Raw genomic sequence first — 15,431 nt, forward strand, 5'->3', positions numbered from 1 at the left:
TAGAAATAGAAAGGACTCCACTTCTTCATGCTGACACTTTCTTTCTCTTCCTCTGCAGGCATCGCCTTCACAGACCTACCAGTAAGTACCCGCATTATGTTTACCTCAGTGTGATTTATCAGGACTATATGACATGAGGCTTTTCATAGAAACGAATTGTTTGACTTCCTGCAGAATTTACACTGAAGTCCAAATGTTTTCACTCTGTAAAATGAATTGGAGGCTCAAAAACCTGTGAAGTGGTTTACATGTTAAAGGGATACGCCACCCATTGTTGAATTAAGCCTTATTACGGTCTCCTCTAGCTGTAGATGGTTGGGCCAATGCCTTTTTTTGTGCATGCATTGTTTTAGTCCGGGGCAACACCAGCAGCGCGCCGCTCGTTAGCTTAGCTTAGCGTAGTGAATAGAATCCTATGTGGCCAGTTAGCATGTTGTGGGTAAAAGTGAGCCAACAAAAAAAGAACTAATTACTTGCACTGAGAAAAAATACATGTTGGCCCACCTATCTACAGCTAGGGGAGACCGTGATAAGCCCCTGTTGCAACAAACGGTGGCGTGTTCCTTTTAATGATCAGAGGTTGGCATTCTTTGGATGGAAATATGAACACATGGGCGAGAAACAGGTCTGGACACAGTTCACACACCTGGAATTAAGACATTGTAAACTAGTATAATAGGCTGAATTACATCATTTGGTGGGGTTGTGTTCAGCATGCAGTGACAAATTTGATTATGCCCTGTGGCGGAAGAAGTAAGCAAACAGTTAGTTGTACTGTCTGTGTCCAAAGTAGAACAATCATGGATCTATCACCACCAGCCCAATTTTCATTCTTAATTTAACACTTTACAAAGTTTCAAATCCAAATGAACCGCTCTTCATATCGGCATAAAGATCTCTGCCACATATTTTCTTCATGCTTTAAAAAAAAATTAATGTCACTTTTGAAGCTGGTTCTCCTGTTACTCCCATTATGTCATAAGAAGCAATGTAGTATTTAATGTAGCTGTGTTTTTTTGTTTGTTTTAAGCAGTCTGACTTAGCGCCCAGTCCACGTAAACCCATACATTACATTATGTCACTTCTAGCAAACCTGACGGAGAACATTGAGGGCAAAACGGCATCATCATTGTTTTAACTGAATATTTTTTGCCTCGGCTCAGCTAAAAACACAACAGTGAAGCCGTGAGCACGTCAGTGTGTCGTTCATTACGTAACCCTTATTTGTTTTATTTGTTTCTTTAGCCCTATTTTCCACCAGGCGCGTCTGCATTGAGGTTGCATAGCCCTGCGAGCAATCGCTGCCATTTGAGTCGGTGCTTGATATTCCACCAGCTCCCCGCTCGCTAAAGATTGAATTCAATTTTATTTATAGTATCAATTCATAACAAGAGTTATCTCAAGACACTTCACAGATAGAGGAGGTCTAGACCACACTCCAGAATTTACAAGAACCCATCAGTTCTAGTAGTTTCCTCCAGAGCAAGCAACAGTGGCGAGGAAAAACTCGTTTTAAGGGAGAAACCTCGGACAGACCGAGACCCAGACCCAGGCTCTTGGTAGGCGGAGTCTGACGACCGGTTGGGATTAAAATGAAGAGTGGCGACAACAGTCCCCAAAAAATAGTAGTTTGTAGTAGTTCTCTGTGGTAGTTTGTGGCATAGCAGGGCACTGTGCGGCATTACAAGGCCCAGCAGGACGTAGCTAGCAGATCGTGACAGGATGTAACATGGCATCGCAGAACGTGTAAAGATAGCGAGACTATCCAGTCAATTCACCAAAAGACCCCCCCCCCCCCCCCCCCCCCCCCCAAATCATTTGTCTCCTCTACAACACCATGTACAAAGAGGGATTCATCTTGGAGGTTGAAAAACATGAGACAACATCACAGCATTGAATTTTTTTTATTTTTATGATTGCCAAAAAAGAGAAGCTTGGAGTAAAAGGTAGACATTAGCTCAATAAACACGTGAATATTATATCATTTTGTTTTTTTAATTTTGTTTTGTTTTATACTTGTTAAAGCACTTTGTAACTTCTTTTTGAAAAGTGCTCTACAAATAAAGATTATTATTATTATTATTATTATTATTATATATATCATAAATTCTACCGTCAGCGCTATCTTCGCTTCACCGGTTCAACTCCCGTTGCAGCAGTCTAGATAACAGACACTCGACTGTCCTGCTGTTACAGACGAGAACTAACCACAGACAGATGCCTCATTCACAGACTCACGGCAGTGCGTCGATGCAGAATGAAAATGGGACTTTTGTTGTATTTTTTTTTGGCCTGGTGACTGCTCCAATGGCCTGGTTAATCATAGGGGAAACTGATATCATTACACATGAGCAGAGTTGGTTAATAACTAATTTCCGCTGCCCCCAAGTGGTCAACGAATGATTCATTACGCCTGATTTCCACCGGTTGTGGCTCGGCTCCGCCGTCCGTCAACACCCACCAGGTCCGGATTAGTTGCAGCTATGACTGACAGCTGAAGTCGCGAGGACCCACGAGATCTTGTGAATTCACGTAGACTAGAACCACAAAACCAACAGTTGTTTCCATCCAGAGGAGTAGAGGGGAAACATCTCTGTGCTGTGTTTTCAAGGTGTTGTGCTTGAAAATAGGATCCGCTGTGAGCACACTCTATTTTATTTTGAAAATTAACCGGATGTTTTATGTTGTCTCTGTGCTCGACTTCCTGTTCCTCACTCAGTCTCGCTCCCATTGAAGTCCCGTGCTTCATAATGTGAACGACGCCCACACCAAAAGGACATAAAGTCTAATGGGATTCATGCATGTATTAACCACATCGAGCTGTGAGGGAGACACTTGTTTCCCTCCCTTCTTGCTTGGTAGCAAATTAAAACTGGGCCGCCTGTTTTTTCGAGGGAGAAGAGATGAAGTCTTAGCCACAACAATAATCCATTGAGCAGTAAAACAGGCTTGTCTCTGAGCCAGACATTCATGTCCCTCCAGAGTTGTGCAGTGAAGTGCGTCACCTCAGCACAGCTGACCTTTTGTAGTTATTGGGCCATGACCAAGGCAACGCAAAGACACACACACACACACACACACACACACACACACACACACACCTTTTGTACTGCTGTTGTTACGGGGACTTATTATGTATGTTTATACCCTAACTTCTCCTAACTCTAATGTTAAACCAGTTCCTTTATCCTGCAACATCATTAACCTTTACTCTAAGACTAGTCCGCGTCCTTATTTGTGTTTTAAGACTCCAATCTTACCCTACTATGTCTTGCAATCCACTATAACCCCGTACTAGAGCTGGGACGATATGCTTGATTTTTAATTCTTTCAGGATACATGGAGCCGATTTGTATTGCAATTTTCTTGGTTAGATTTTAGTGCCACAAATTCATACTACAGCACCAAATGTGTGTTAGTCCTCGGAGAAAGCAGACCTAGACAAATACACGATTTCCTCCTGGGTGAGAAGTGTTTACTAGAACAAGATGGAACAAAATCATTGTGTGCTCTACCTTTACAATGTTAAATGCTGGTTAGGATTACTCCTCTCCCAGGAGAACAGTTCACCTGACTGGAGGTCCTGTTGTTTCAGTATGTGTCCCTGGAAGTAATATATTATCTGGCGGTGTGGAGGTTGTAGTGACTTCTATGAAGATTTGGAAGTTGAGTGCTCTGAACGAGATAGATAGATATTGAGCCCAAAAAATGGGAAATTACGGTGTTACAGCAGCACATGTACATTAGTCCCACAACACAGAATATATTAATTTAAATGAGATACTAGTAAAAGATATACATACATACAGTTTACATGAAATAATAATAATAATAATAGGAACAAAATATAAGAACAAATATTTAAATATATACAGGATGGAAAAACAAAATGTGCAACTGCTTAATTAATATGCTAAATAATATGCTAAAATGTAAACGAACCAATTGTGCAGGTTGCCCTTAGTGCAGTAGTGTGGTGTCTAAAAGTCTAATCTAGCACCCAGATGAGAAAATGGAAGAAAGGCAAGAGAGTCCAAAAACCTCAGTTCTTGGCAATATAATCACTGCGTCATTGGTTGTTAAGAATCAGTTGATCTGCTTGGTGGATGCATCAAGGCCAATCTGTGCGATAGAGGTCTTACTTGGTACCACTTTAATGTCACTCTCCTGCCCTTCTCAGCTTGTACAATCGAGTTTTAAGGGGGAATTGTAGACAAAAGCGTGTTTCCTGAGATTTTCTATTTTCCTGTTTGTCCTTCTTATTGTTTCCTGTTTTGATTCATTGTCCAGATTACATTCCCAAAGAGCATTTCCTCATCATCCTAATTCTTAACTGTCTCTCTCTCTCTCTCTTTCAGCCTAACTTGTACCCGACCGTGGGCCTTCAGACTCCAGGGGAGGTCGTAGACGCAAACTTCGGCCAGCACCCCTTTGTGTTCGACATCGAGGACTACATGCGTGAGTGGAGGACTAAGATCCAGGCCCAGATCGACCGCTGCCCCATCGGAGAGCGCGAGGGCGAGTGGCAGTCCATGATCCAGAAGTGAGTTCACTGTGGATTAAAAATGCTGTAGGTAGGGATCCAGGACTTTTTGCAAAGATCCATGACTTTCAACATCGACAGCTTCTCAGTCCCCCCCCCCCCCCCCCCCCCCCCCCCCCCCCCCCCCCCCCCCAAAAAGGTCTCCTAAGCCCCTCCCCCCACAAGGGAGAATGAATGCGTGATTGACACGCAGTTAGTCACTCAAATATTTTGGCCTAGTGTTCGTCCGTAGAATTTTAGTCTCATTTTTGTTGTGTATTTAAGCATTTTGCGGCGTTTCGTCATCTTCTATGTGTACAGTTGACATGGTTACAAGTGCCATTGCTTGGTTTTTATGCAAGATTAGCAGTTAGTTAAATTAACTTCCGAATAAGAATTTTTGGATGATCGAAGATACTGTTTTTACAAATTGAAAGCATATAAAGTTTAATTTCACAGCATGTAGGTCACTGGGTAAGACTCCAACCGGTATCCTGTTCAGTTGTACAACTGCCCCCTGAAAGTTGATAAGTAGTCATTTAGTTAGTTTTTAGTCAGTGTGCATTGCATTTTTATATTGTGGCAGGGTGAGCGCTCTGATCAGCGTATCCAACAGGTGGTGTATGGATATGAAGGGTGAATACACTACAAAACAGTCACGGCGCATCGGCACTGTGGAAATGCATGGAGAGGCGAGGGGATCCTCCCGTGGGGAGGCCCTTGTGTTATCCGCCACCCGTCAAGACGTGTAAAAAGATATTTGTTTCCTGCATTTGACGTTTTTAGTGAGGTCAACCTCAACACTGGAAGTTGTACTTTTTTTTTTTTTTTTTAACAAATGGTGACATTTTCATCAACTCTGAAAGGTGTACAGCCGTGTTCAGTTGTCAGTCTTTCACTTTACGAGTTAGTTTTGTCAGGATTTTTGTTGAGGACAGGAAAAGCTGGGCAGTAAATAGCTGTTGTCAGTTTTTGTTGATGAAATTTACACCAAAAACCAAGTTAATTTAATTGAGCCACACCAACTTCAGGCTCAGTCAGAAGGTCATCGCTCGACTGATGGCCAAAATGGAGTATTAGTTTATTTTTGGTGACAGGATAATACTGCTGACATAACGAGGATCAAGGCCCAGATGGACCACTTCCCCATCAGAGAGCAGGAGCCGGGGATTTAATCTCCATTTGTTGGGGATTTGGGTGGAGGGAGGGGTGGAGAGGGAGGCAGCCGTTGCCTTCTTATCCAGGAAAGTTGCCTCGCTGCGTGAAATTGAAAACAGGAAGTTTGTGTGCCGGCGTCGGCGTGCTGGATGTGAAGTGTTTTATTGTCTTTGTAGAGCAGCAGTAAGATGACAAACATTCGGCCTCTGGTCATAAATCTCCCTGCTGGCTCCGTCATGAGAGTTCATTTTTAGATCTGGCTGTGTGCAAATAAGAGGATTCATCCTTAAAAACCCTGTTGTATTGTGGGGCATTGTAGTGCTGGTAGTGGCGTAGCTTCCCATCCCTTCTCATCTGGCGATAACGACTCCAACACACCTGGAGAGTGTAGAAACTAGGAAATACTCACATTTAACATGCTGCAATCAGACATTTTTAATAAAAGAATGACTCAAACCCCATTTATTGCTTATCAAAATAATTGATCAACTAATCAACTGATCTTTGCAGCTCATTTATTAAAACTTGGGTCTTATATTTTGTAGTTTTTGTTGTCACAATGGTGTACTTGCAGAGTTAGTTGCTCAGGATTTGGGAACAATGAAGAGCAGTCAGACGACAAAGATTGGAAACAAGCCACGGACATTAAAACATAAGCGTCCTGTACAATTATTACCCAAACGTAAAGTTTACAAACCAACTTCCTGGTTCAACTCTGACCTAGTTGTGTGCACCTGTGCAATGAGTGGATTATTATTTAAGTTGTTTCATACAAATTAAATGTGTTTTGGTTTGTTTGATTTTGTTTTGTTTTTTCTTTTAGTTAGTTTTTTTTGATTTTATTGTTTGTTTGGTTTAGTTTAGTTTTTTACATAATAACATAAATTGTTTTTTAAATTGTTAAATTATATTGTTTTTATGGTGATCGCCACTTATTAAGCCCCTTGGAGGGTTTTTCGGCAATCATCCGTCACATCTTTTTGTGTAAAATATAATACTGTCTTAATGTTTTTGTAGTGAAAATAAAATAATCAATCAATCAATTGGTGACATTTCAGGTTTAGCTCACTTTGGGTTTTATCTCTGAATAAGTGATAATTAGATAATCTGATAGAATGCTAGTTTATGTCCCCATCTGAAAGTCTTGACCGCTCCTAATTGACCCAAAGACCTCCCATTCAAGAAAAGCAGATACATTATTAACCATCTTCCTGTTTATAAGTAAATTACAGACGACAGTCCTGTTTTTGACTCATCGGGGGGGGGGGGGGGGGGGGGGTGTGTGACGAGATAAAGAGGTCTGTATGATTTCTCCACCTGCTGCTTCTAACCACTGAAGGTTTTTGGTTTCTCTTGTCTCGTCAGGATGGTGGCGTCCTACCTCGTGCACCACAGCTACTGTGCCACGGCCGAAGCCTTCGCCAAATCCACAGACCAGGCCGTGCACGAGGAGCTGGCCTCCATCAAAAACCGACAGAGTAAGAGCCCTTCTGTGTTTGCATGGTCCTGAATAAAGCTGGCTCCAGGGTCACAAATGCACCAACTGAGCAAATCTTACTTTGTTATGAAGTGCCACTAATCTCCTAAGAAGCTTAATGTTTAATTTCAGTAGGAATGCAAACATGAAATGGGTTGATATTCTTTTTTTTGTGTGTTTTTTTTCACTATATTGGCGAGTAAAAGTCTTTACCTCCTATGGAAATATTACTCAAAATCTCAAACTTATTTCGGTGCCAGGACAGCACTAAGACCACATCGATATGGTAGGAGCGTTGCCTCGTGTAAACCTGTTCCCTGTTGGTTTGCAGAGATCCAGAAGCTGGTGTTGTCGGGTAGAATGGGCGAGGCCATCGAGACCACCCAGCAGCTCTACCCCAACCTCCTGGAGAGGAACCCGGACCTTCTCTTCATGCTCAAGTAAGCCATTTCACATGTGATTGGCATTGATGATATTTTCCGATTGGGAGCCTCCTATTACTTAAAAGTGCCAAAGTAAAGACAGTGTTTTAAAGAAATCCTGCTGCTGCACGCTGATTGTCCACTTTTGGCAGAGTCTTTAAAGCTGATAATTATGCAAATGCAAAATTATACTTAAAGCTGTAGTGCATAGTTTCTGGTCCCCCCATGAGGAATTATATTTAATGACGAGAAAACTGTCTGCACGCCGTCCTCACCCCTCCTCCCTACAGTTGCTAGTAGCCAAGGAGGACACTGAGAATTAAAACAAAACAAAAACATTTCGGACTCTTTGGAAGAGGTCATTATCTTCACTTGAGTTTCTGCAAGCAAAAGTCACCGGGCGCCACAATCTTCTGAACATAGTCATACTGAGAGATCCAGAGAGAGTTATGTGGAGCTGAATGTCTTAATCAGTTAGTTATCAACTCTATTGGCAACGGCTTGAATGTAACGGACGTTCAATAATATCAAAAAGTTACGCACTTAACCTTTTAAAGAAAAAGGGCATTGTTTGTTGATTTCTTCTTTCTGTAACTTATCCTACTTCATGTCTTTCTTCATACTATACAATTTAGTACAATTTATTGTATTTGCTACATCCTTTCCCCCATCCTTACATAACCTTTGCCTTATTTTGTCTGCATCTCTTCCCTCTTTTCATCCCCTTCTTGCTCCTCCCTCCCTCCCTGTGCGTACTCAGGGTGAGACAGTTCATAGAGATGGTGAACGGGACGGACAGCGAGGTGAGGTGTCTGGGAGGTCGCAGCCCAAAGTCTCAGGACAGCTACACCGGCTCCCCCCGGACCTTCAGCAGCCCGAGCCACAAAGCCAGCAGCTCCCAGCCCTACCTCCCAGGTACAGTCCCGCAGCGCTCGGTGCATTCCCAACTGCAGGTTACAGCCGGTTTATAAATACTTCTACCCTTTTGTCGAGTCCAGTGTCTTTTTAGCCAAATGTGCTTAGAGTGACCCAGGCCCCCAATAGGTGTGCTCAGCCTTGCAGCTTATTTTGGCCCCTCGCGGTATTGCAGCTACGGAAATCCCCCTGCGGCTCAGAAAAAGATTTTTCATATGCCTCCATTGAGGGCCTCTCAATCCACTGAGTGTTTTTAAAAAAAGGCCTTAAAAAATGTCTTTTTAGCAAAGCTTTTGGTCCCCTTTAGATGTTTTTTATCCTCTCTGCTAAGAATAGCTTTATTTTCTTTTTTATTCTTTCTTTTTTGTTTTGTTTTTCTCTTTTTTTTTTTTACCTGTAGCACTTTGAGATTTATTGATGAAAAGTGCATTATAAATAAAATGTATTATTATTATTATTATTAAAAAGAAATGTCTGTTAAAGCCGTGCCCGGACACCTGGGACTGTAGACGAGGCTGGTTATTACTCCTTCTGTTGAGTAATTTGAATCCATTGACCTTTTTTATATTTGAAAAACTTCCCTAGAGCCAAGAAAAGCGCTTAATAAACTTGTAATATCGCCACAATGTAAAGTCTATAGGTAGGGCGGGAAGTCGCGTGTGGGGCCAGCAGGAGAAACGCTACTGCACATATTCAGTATATTCATTCATTCAGTCATAAATATTCATTTCTCTGTTGTTTTTAGGGGCCGACAGCAACTGCTGTAATGGCGTAACGACCAATAAGAACCACAGCTCCTCCCCTCACAGTCACAAGCCCTGCCCCCCCGGCTCTGGCTCCACCCCACCAGCGTCTGACGTCAGTCTCAACGGGAGCCGCAGCCAACAGCCCATAACCAGGTACTGAGCAAAACCACACTGACACACAAGCATTTTATTTAATCTGCTCATAAAGCTAAATTTAGGCTTCAAAAACTGGCTGCGATTGGCACTCCTCGTAGGAACTCCCAACTGTCAATAGTTAAACTCAAAAAGCTGATTTAAAAAAAAAAAAATACTCAACCAGAACAGAAGTTCCCTGTTACTTTAATAAATTTCTTGTATTTACTGCTAAAATGAAACTTATATTCTGCACACTTTACTGTATTTAAAAGCATACATTTCCTGTAGCAAAGTAAAAGCTTAGAGAGCAGTCGCCTCCAGTGGGTGAACATCTCCACCTTACTGCAGTCATGTAGGAGTGTACTGCAGTGTGTCGGTGTGTCATCACTGTTGGGTATGGTTGACGATCTATTGGCAACGCGTTTTGGGACCCAACCCTACTGTTGGGTGTGGTTAAAGGTGCAAAAGAGCACGCTGCTGACCTTAAACTACTTCTACACAACGCTGTTAACTTCTTGCTCAGATAATTATGTGTCACGCAGGCCAAGGAACTCGTGTATATATCATCAGGCCTGTACATTTACTCATCTTTGGTGTGTGTGTGTCTCTACACATCCATTTAATAAAAGAAAAGTTGTTTCATGTTTAACCCTCCTGTTGTTGTCCTCGGGACAAATTTGACCCCTTCAAAAAATGTCTATATTTGAAATATGAGTTTCTTTTTAACCAAATCACCACAAAATGGATTGGATTCCTCACAACGCTCTTTACAAATACAACTGATCACTTTCATTCCTGACGAAACTCATCCGTACCTTCCTCTGATCTTAACTATTAGTCAAATAAGTCATAATTATTTCTGCTTTATTAACTCAAATATTAGGTATAATTCTATAAAAATGAGTTATTGACTATGAATTTCAAAAAGTAGTGTAAAACTAGTGGTAGTAAGGTGGTGTTACTCTGGAAAAAAGGGGCAAAAATGTCAAATTTATGTCAGTTTTTGACTCGGGAGGACAACAAGGGTTAAATGATGACGGTTATCATACTGTGATAATCTCAAACCAACATTTTCGAGCGTGATGCATCATTTTGTTGCAAGGTCAGTTAATAAGATATCTTGTCCAGGAAATTTGCATCATCTTACTATCTCCTCGTGTCCTGCCTCAGCAGCGACGTGGACATGGAGGTCGACCACTTCACCAACGGAGTGACAGAATCCTCCTCCAATGGTTTCCTCAACGGCAGCTCCAAACACGCCCCCGAGCCCGACGACTGTGACGCAGACATGGGTGAGTTAGGTGTGTGTGTCCCTCAGTTTATCAGCATGGCGACAGACCGCTGGTTGTCTTTGAAGTTAATGTATGTCCTTGTTGATAAGGCTGTGTATTCTAGCAGCTTCTTTGGCAGGAGTTACAGTGGCTTGAGAAGGTTTACCCACCCCATGCTAAAGTTGATTTATTTTGGGGTAAAAAAACATCTTTTGGAAATTGATTTTAATGCCTTTATTTAAAAAAAGGAGGAAAATCCAACCTTTTAAGGACACAAATTTTCTTGTTGAATCAATAATGTATAGTAAATAAATAAATGTTCTTCTTAAAAATACGTACATATAAACACACCTATGTTAAATTCCCATAGAGGCAGACTTTCATTATTAAAGGCCAGTTATTTCAAGGATCAGGGTACTATGCATCCTGATAAATTTCCTTTGTTCTTTTGATCCCCACATCATCACATACCCTTCATAGAGATAGGAATGAGGAACTTTCCTTAAGATCATCTTTTAATGCACATCAAACCACCTGTTAAGCTAACTGAAATGACACCATGCCGGTCTCCAGGTATAGTGAAGGGTGTTTGATTTCTCGAGCTACTGTACATCTAAAATTCTGTGATGATCCACTCATGAGTTTTCTGCCCTGCCTTTTCTCTAAAGACAGTATCATTTCTTTTGAATGACATGTCCTTTTTATTTATTTGTATAAAAACACATTGTACTAATCAAGGATTGAAGCCTTATTCTGGTGTCAAATACATGTGCTGTGAATGTACCATCACTACCTAAAGACATGCTCCCTTTTGCATGGCTCTGCAGAGGTGGAGTCCGCTCAGTCCAAGCGGCAGCTGTGCGGCGGCAGCCAGGCGGCCATCGAGAGAATGATCCACTTCGGCAGGGAGCTCCAGAGCATGAGCGAACACCTCCGCCGCGAGTGTGGCAAGAACTCCGCCAACAAGAAGATGCTCAAGGTAACGTTATCGTTAGCAATGGTCACGGAGGCAGTCGTGTATAAAGTACTTGAAAGCAATACTTGAGGAAAAGTACAAGTATCTTACCAGACAATGACTGGAAAAAGTTAAAGTCTCATTTTTAGAATATGACTTGGAGTTAAAGTCATAAAGTATCTAGTATTTACTCTACCGAAGTATCAAAAGTAATTTTCAGATATTAAATGTACTTAAGTATGAAAAACAACTTATGAACTTTATGGCCAAAGGTGAGTAACGTTATCTTCATCACCACTGTCGTCAGGCGGTCGTCATCTATACTGATACTGATATACAGAGCCTGCACCGGGTGCCTCCATGGCACCATCAGTCATTATGCTTCCTCCTCTTCTTCTTTAGTTTTGGCCTGTGGTTTTTTTGTTGCCGCTTGGCCACAAACAGGCATTACGTCACCAACTGTAATGGAGGGTGCAGTACCTCGGCAATTCAGGAGCAATGATTTGCCAAACCTGTTTTTTTTTTTTTTTTTCCAAGTGTAACAAATTTCTTCTGATTTTATTTTGTAGTAACGAGTAACTAAGATTCTCCGCGGAAGTGTTAGTGGAGTAAAAGTAAGGGTTTCCGGGAATGTAAATAAGTAAAGTACAGACACGTGAAACATCTACTTAAGTACGATAGATAGATAGATAGATAGATAGATAGATAGATAGATATTGATCACAAGAAAAATGGGAAATTACGGTGTTACAGCAGCAAAATCAGTCACAAAGCACAGAATATAGATATAGTAACGGTAGCATGGTATTTACAAAGTAACGCCGCATGGAAGTTTTATTAAAACCTATGATAATAGAGTGACTAGAGGAATTTACAGAACTGTTAGACCTGTACTGGTCTCGTAGTCTAGGTGTAGGAGGGAAAGTGAAGCGGTGTGCTCTGATGTGTTGTTTTTGGTGTCTCCGGCTGCAGGATGCGTTCAGCCTGCTGGCCTACTCGGACCCCTGGACTAGCCCAGTCGGCTACCAGCTGGATGCCATCCAGAGAGAGCCAGTCTGCTCCACTCTCAACAGTGCAATATTAGGTAGGTCGGTGGTCCACGCTGTCTGTATTAAAATGTGTTGAAATACGAGCCCATAAGACACGGAGACGGTTGCTCCGTCACCTTTTAGTTTGAACACGTAAGAGATTTACCATCTATTTTTTGAGGGAGTTATATAACACAAAATATGAAATTATAGAACCCATACAAACAGAACAGTGTTACGTAAAACCCAACACACACACACACACACACACACACACACACACACACACACACACACACACACACACACACACACACACTTCAAATACACAAGTACAGACGGCTTGCTTGACCTCTCTCACCCCCAGCTGTTACACAAGATAATTGGATACAATAACCCGGATAATGCCTCAATTACATCAGAATAAAGAGCAAATTGAAGCAGTTTGTTTTTAGCACAATTAAACAAAAAGACTCTAAGTAAACCGTAAAGTTAAAAGCATAAACTGGTGGTTTTAACATGGGAAAAGGTCCTGAACCAGAGGTAATATTGGACAGATCTCAGAAGATTAGTCCCATCTGAAGGAGCTTTATATTAAAATGATCTGCCCATCATCTCAGGGCATGTCTGAGATGATATGAAGATCTACAGTACCAGTCAAACATTTAGATATGCTTACTTTTTCACCTGACTGGGAAAGCTTTTAAACTTTTGACTGGAACAGAAACTTTTAGGATGGACAGTTGAAATAAACATTATTTTTGAGTGAAGTAAACCCAGTGAAATTGCCTTCTTGATGTAAGCTGTAGCCAATTAGGTGATTCAAACTATGGTGAGTTCTGTATGGACACCTCATCACTCCTGCAGTCCTGACATTGTTGTCCCCCCGCCCCCCACCCCGCCCCCCCTCTCGTTTCCTTTTCCCTCCAGAGACTCACAACCTGCCCAAGCAGCCCCCCCTGGCCCAGGCCGTGGGTCAGGCCGCCCAGTGCCTCTCCATCATGGCACGAACAGGCAGCGGCTCCTGCGCCTTCGCCTCTGTGGACGATTACCTGCACTAGCCCTATGTACAAACACACACACACACACACACACACACACAGACACTCTGAGGGCATGTCCAGAAATGGCAGGAGAGTCTCCTCTGCACGACATCAAGCGGTAGTTAACCACCTCACTTGCTTCTTGTTCTGCTTTTGCTGATCGGCATGATGACCGCCGAGGAGCAGGAGTCCTCTCTGGACAGATCTTTCTGTCCAGAGAAGAGAGAGAAACACACATTTGAAACACACACACACACACACACACACACACACACACACACACACACACACACCACCTCCCTTTCCATCGTAAATATGAAAATACGCCTCCACCTTGGTTGCCCTCGCCTCCAGCCGCCCGAGGCTGCGTCTGCATCGTTCTGACAGGACCGCAGGGCGGGCGCCAACCAAGAGTAGCTGACTTGAAAATACTCAAACTCGTGTGGACCCCCCCCCTCCCTCCGTATATCTGGGGGCATCAAACCAAGGCGGACAGACTGACAAAAAAAGCAAAAACAACCGTGGCTCCATTAGAAATGGAAAAATAAGAAGATAAAAAGACGAGTGACCGCCATCGCCGACCACCCTTTAACGTGGTCCCTGTAAACCTGGCTCGTCGGGCGAAACGTGCACACGCACACTCATAACAGACGCAAACGCGGAGGCAGGCTGATGCTGAAACCAGGACTGGAAAGTCCGAACTCCGGCTAACGCTGTGCTCCCGTTGGAGAGCCAACCCCCAACCCCCCCACCCCCTATGCCGACTCCCTGCTCCCTCCTCCACCCTCCACCCTCCACTCACTTCAGGACATTGGCGGAGATCTGTGTGACGCATGTGGACTCTGGACTTTGGAGAAGAAGCCAGAGAGAAACTACAATCCCGACTCAACGTCCCCCCTTTTAACAGTTTTGTTTTGTTCTTTTCACGGGCCAAGTGGAGGGAGGTGAGAGACGTGGTTACCTGGCTTTTGTTTTTAGTTTTCCAGGTTTACAAGGCATGGTGCAGACGCCGCCACCTATTATTATTATTATTATTATTATTATTATTATTATTATTATCATTATCATTATATTAATTATTGTTACTTGCATTCACAGTATATTTGTTGAGCGCCAGCAAGAGCGAGTTCCACTTATTATAATAAAGGTCCCGATTCCACGGATTACCAGTGACGAGCGTGTGTACATGTTAACGTTTATATATGAATTTAACAAAAAAGGAACTATATCGATAGAGTGAAATATTTAGTTATCAAATTAAAGGAAATCATTAAAAAAACAACAACAACAACAAATCCTTAAATGCTTTGTACCGACACCAGTGACTCCTGCAGCATGCCGGTGGTTCCGAGTGTGCACCAGGTTTAATGTCCCCCCAGTTCTGTTGACTCCGGGGTTCCTACGCAGGTGGGAAGCCGATTACATTTGACCCGTTCCACGTCTGTAAGATTTGGAAAAACATAACTGCTCTGAAGTCCTAAAACTGAGGTGTTTTTTTGAATTTTAATTGCACATATTGTGGTACTCACGCGATGATGTAATCTTTACTACAGCCTAGCTTAATTTAGCAATTAATGCAAACGAGTCTTCAACCACTTCTGGACAACGTCTGGAGTTTCTAAAATGGAGACTATGTGTAGGAACCCTGCGATGATCTCTGGCCCTATTTTTACTTGTGTGACCCCCCCCCACGCCACCCCGCCACCCCCAAACCCCCAGCTACACAGCAGGTTTGATGCAAACATTATTAATCTTTATT

General features: G+C 42.5%; 1 protein-coding gene across 2 annotated transcripts in view; it reads left to right on the forward strand.

Annotated features, from left to right (window-relative positions):
* ranbp9 (RAN binding protein 9) overlaps positions 1 to 14,294 on the forward strand; it is a 25,888-nt gene extending 11,594 nt beyond the window's left edge. The window contains exons 5-15 of one of the 2 annotated variants that reach the window (XM_034888537.1): positions 59 to 81; positions 4,359 to 4,543; positions 7,046 to 7,158; positions 7,489 to 7,597; positions 8,340 to 8,494; positions 9,240 to 9,393; positions 10,546 to 10,667; positions 11,474 to 11,625; positions 12,574 to 12,685; positions 13,560 to 13,730; positions 13,916 to 14,294. In XM_034888537.1, the coding sequence (XP_034744428.1) occupies positions 59 to 81; positions 4,359 to 4,543; positions 7,046 to 7,158; positions 7,489 to 7,597; positions 8,340 to 8,494; positions 9,240 to 9,393; positions 10,546 to 10,667; positions 11,474 to 11,625; positions 12,574 to 12,685; positions 13,560 to 13,690 (1,256 nt within the window). In that variant the 3' untranslated portion in view covers positions 13,691 to 13,730; positions 13,916 to 14,294. The remainder of the gene's footprint in view (positions 1 to 58; positions 82 to 4,358; positions 4,544 to 7,045; positions 7,159 to 7,488; positions 7,598 to 8,339; positions 8,495 to 9,239; positions 9,394 to 10,545; positions 10,668 to 11,473; positions 11,626 to 12,573; positions 12,686 to 13,559; positions 13,731 to 13,915) is intronic. The other variant, XM_034888538.1, reaches the window with a different exon arrangement.
* Positions 14,295 to 15,431: the final 1,137 nt, after the last annotated feature.

Source organism: Etheostoma cragini, chromosome 12 (assembly GCF_013103735.1).
Source record: "Etheostoma cragini isolate CJK2018 chromosome 12, CSU_Ecrag_1.0, whole genome shotgun sequence".
Lineage (NCBI taxonomy): Eukaryota > Metazoa > Chordata > Actinopteri > Perciformes > Percidae > Etheostoma > Etheostoma cragini.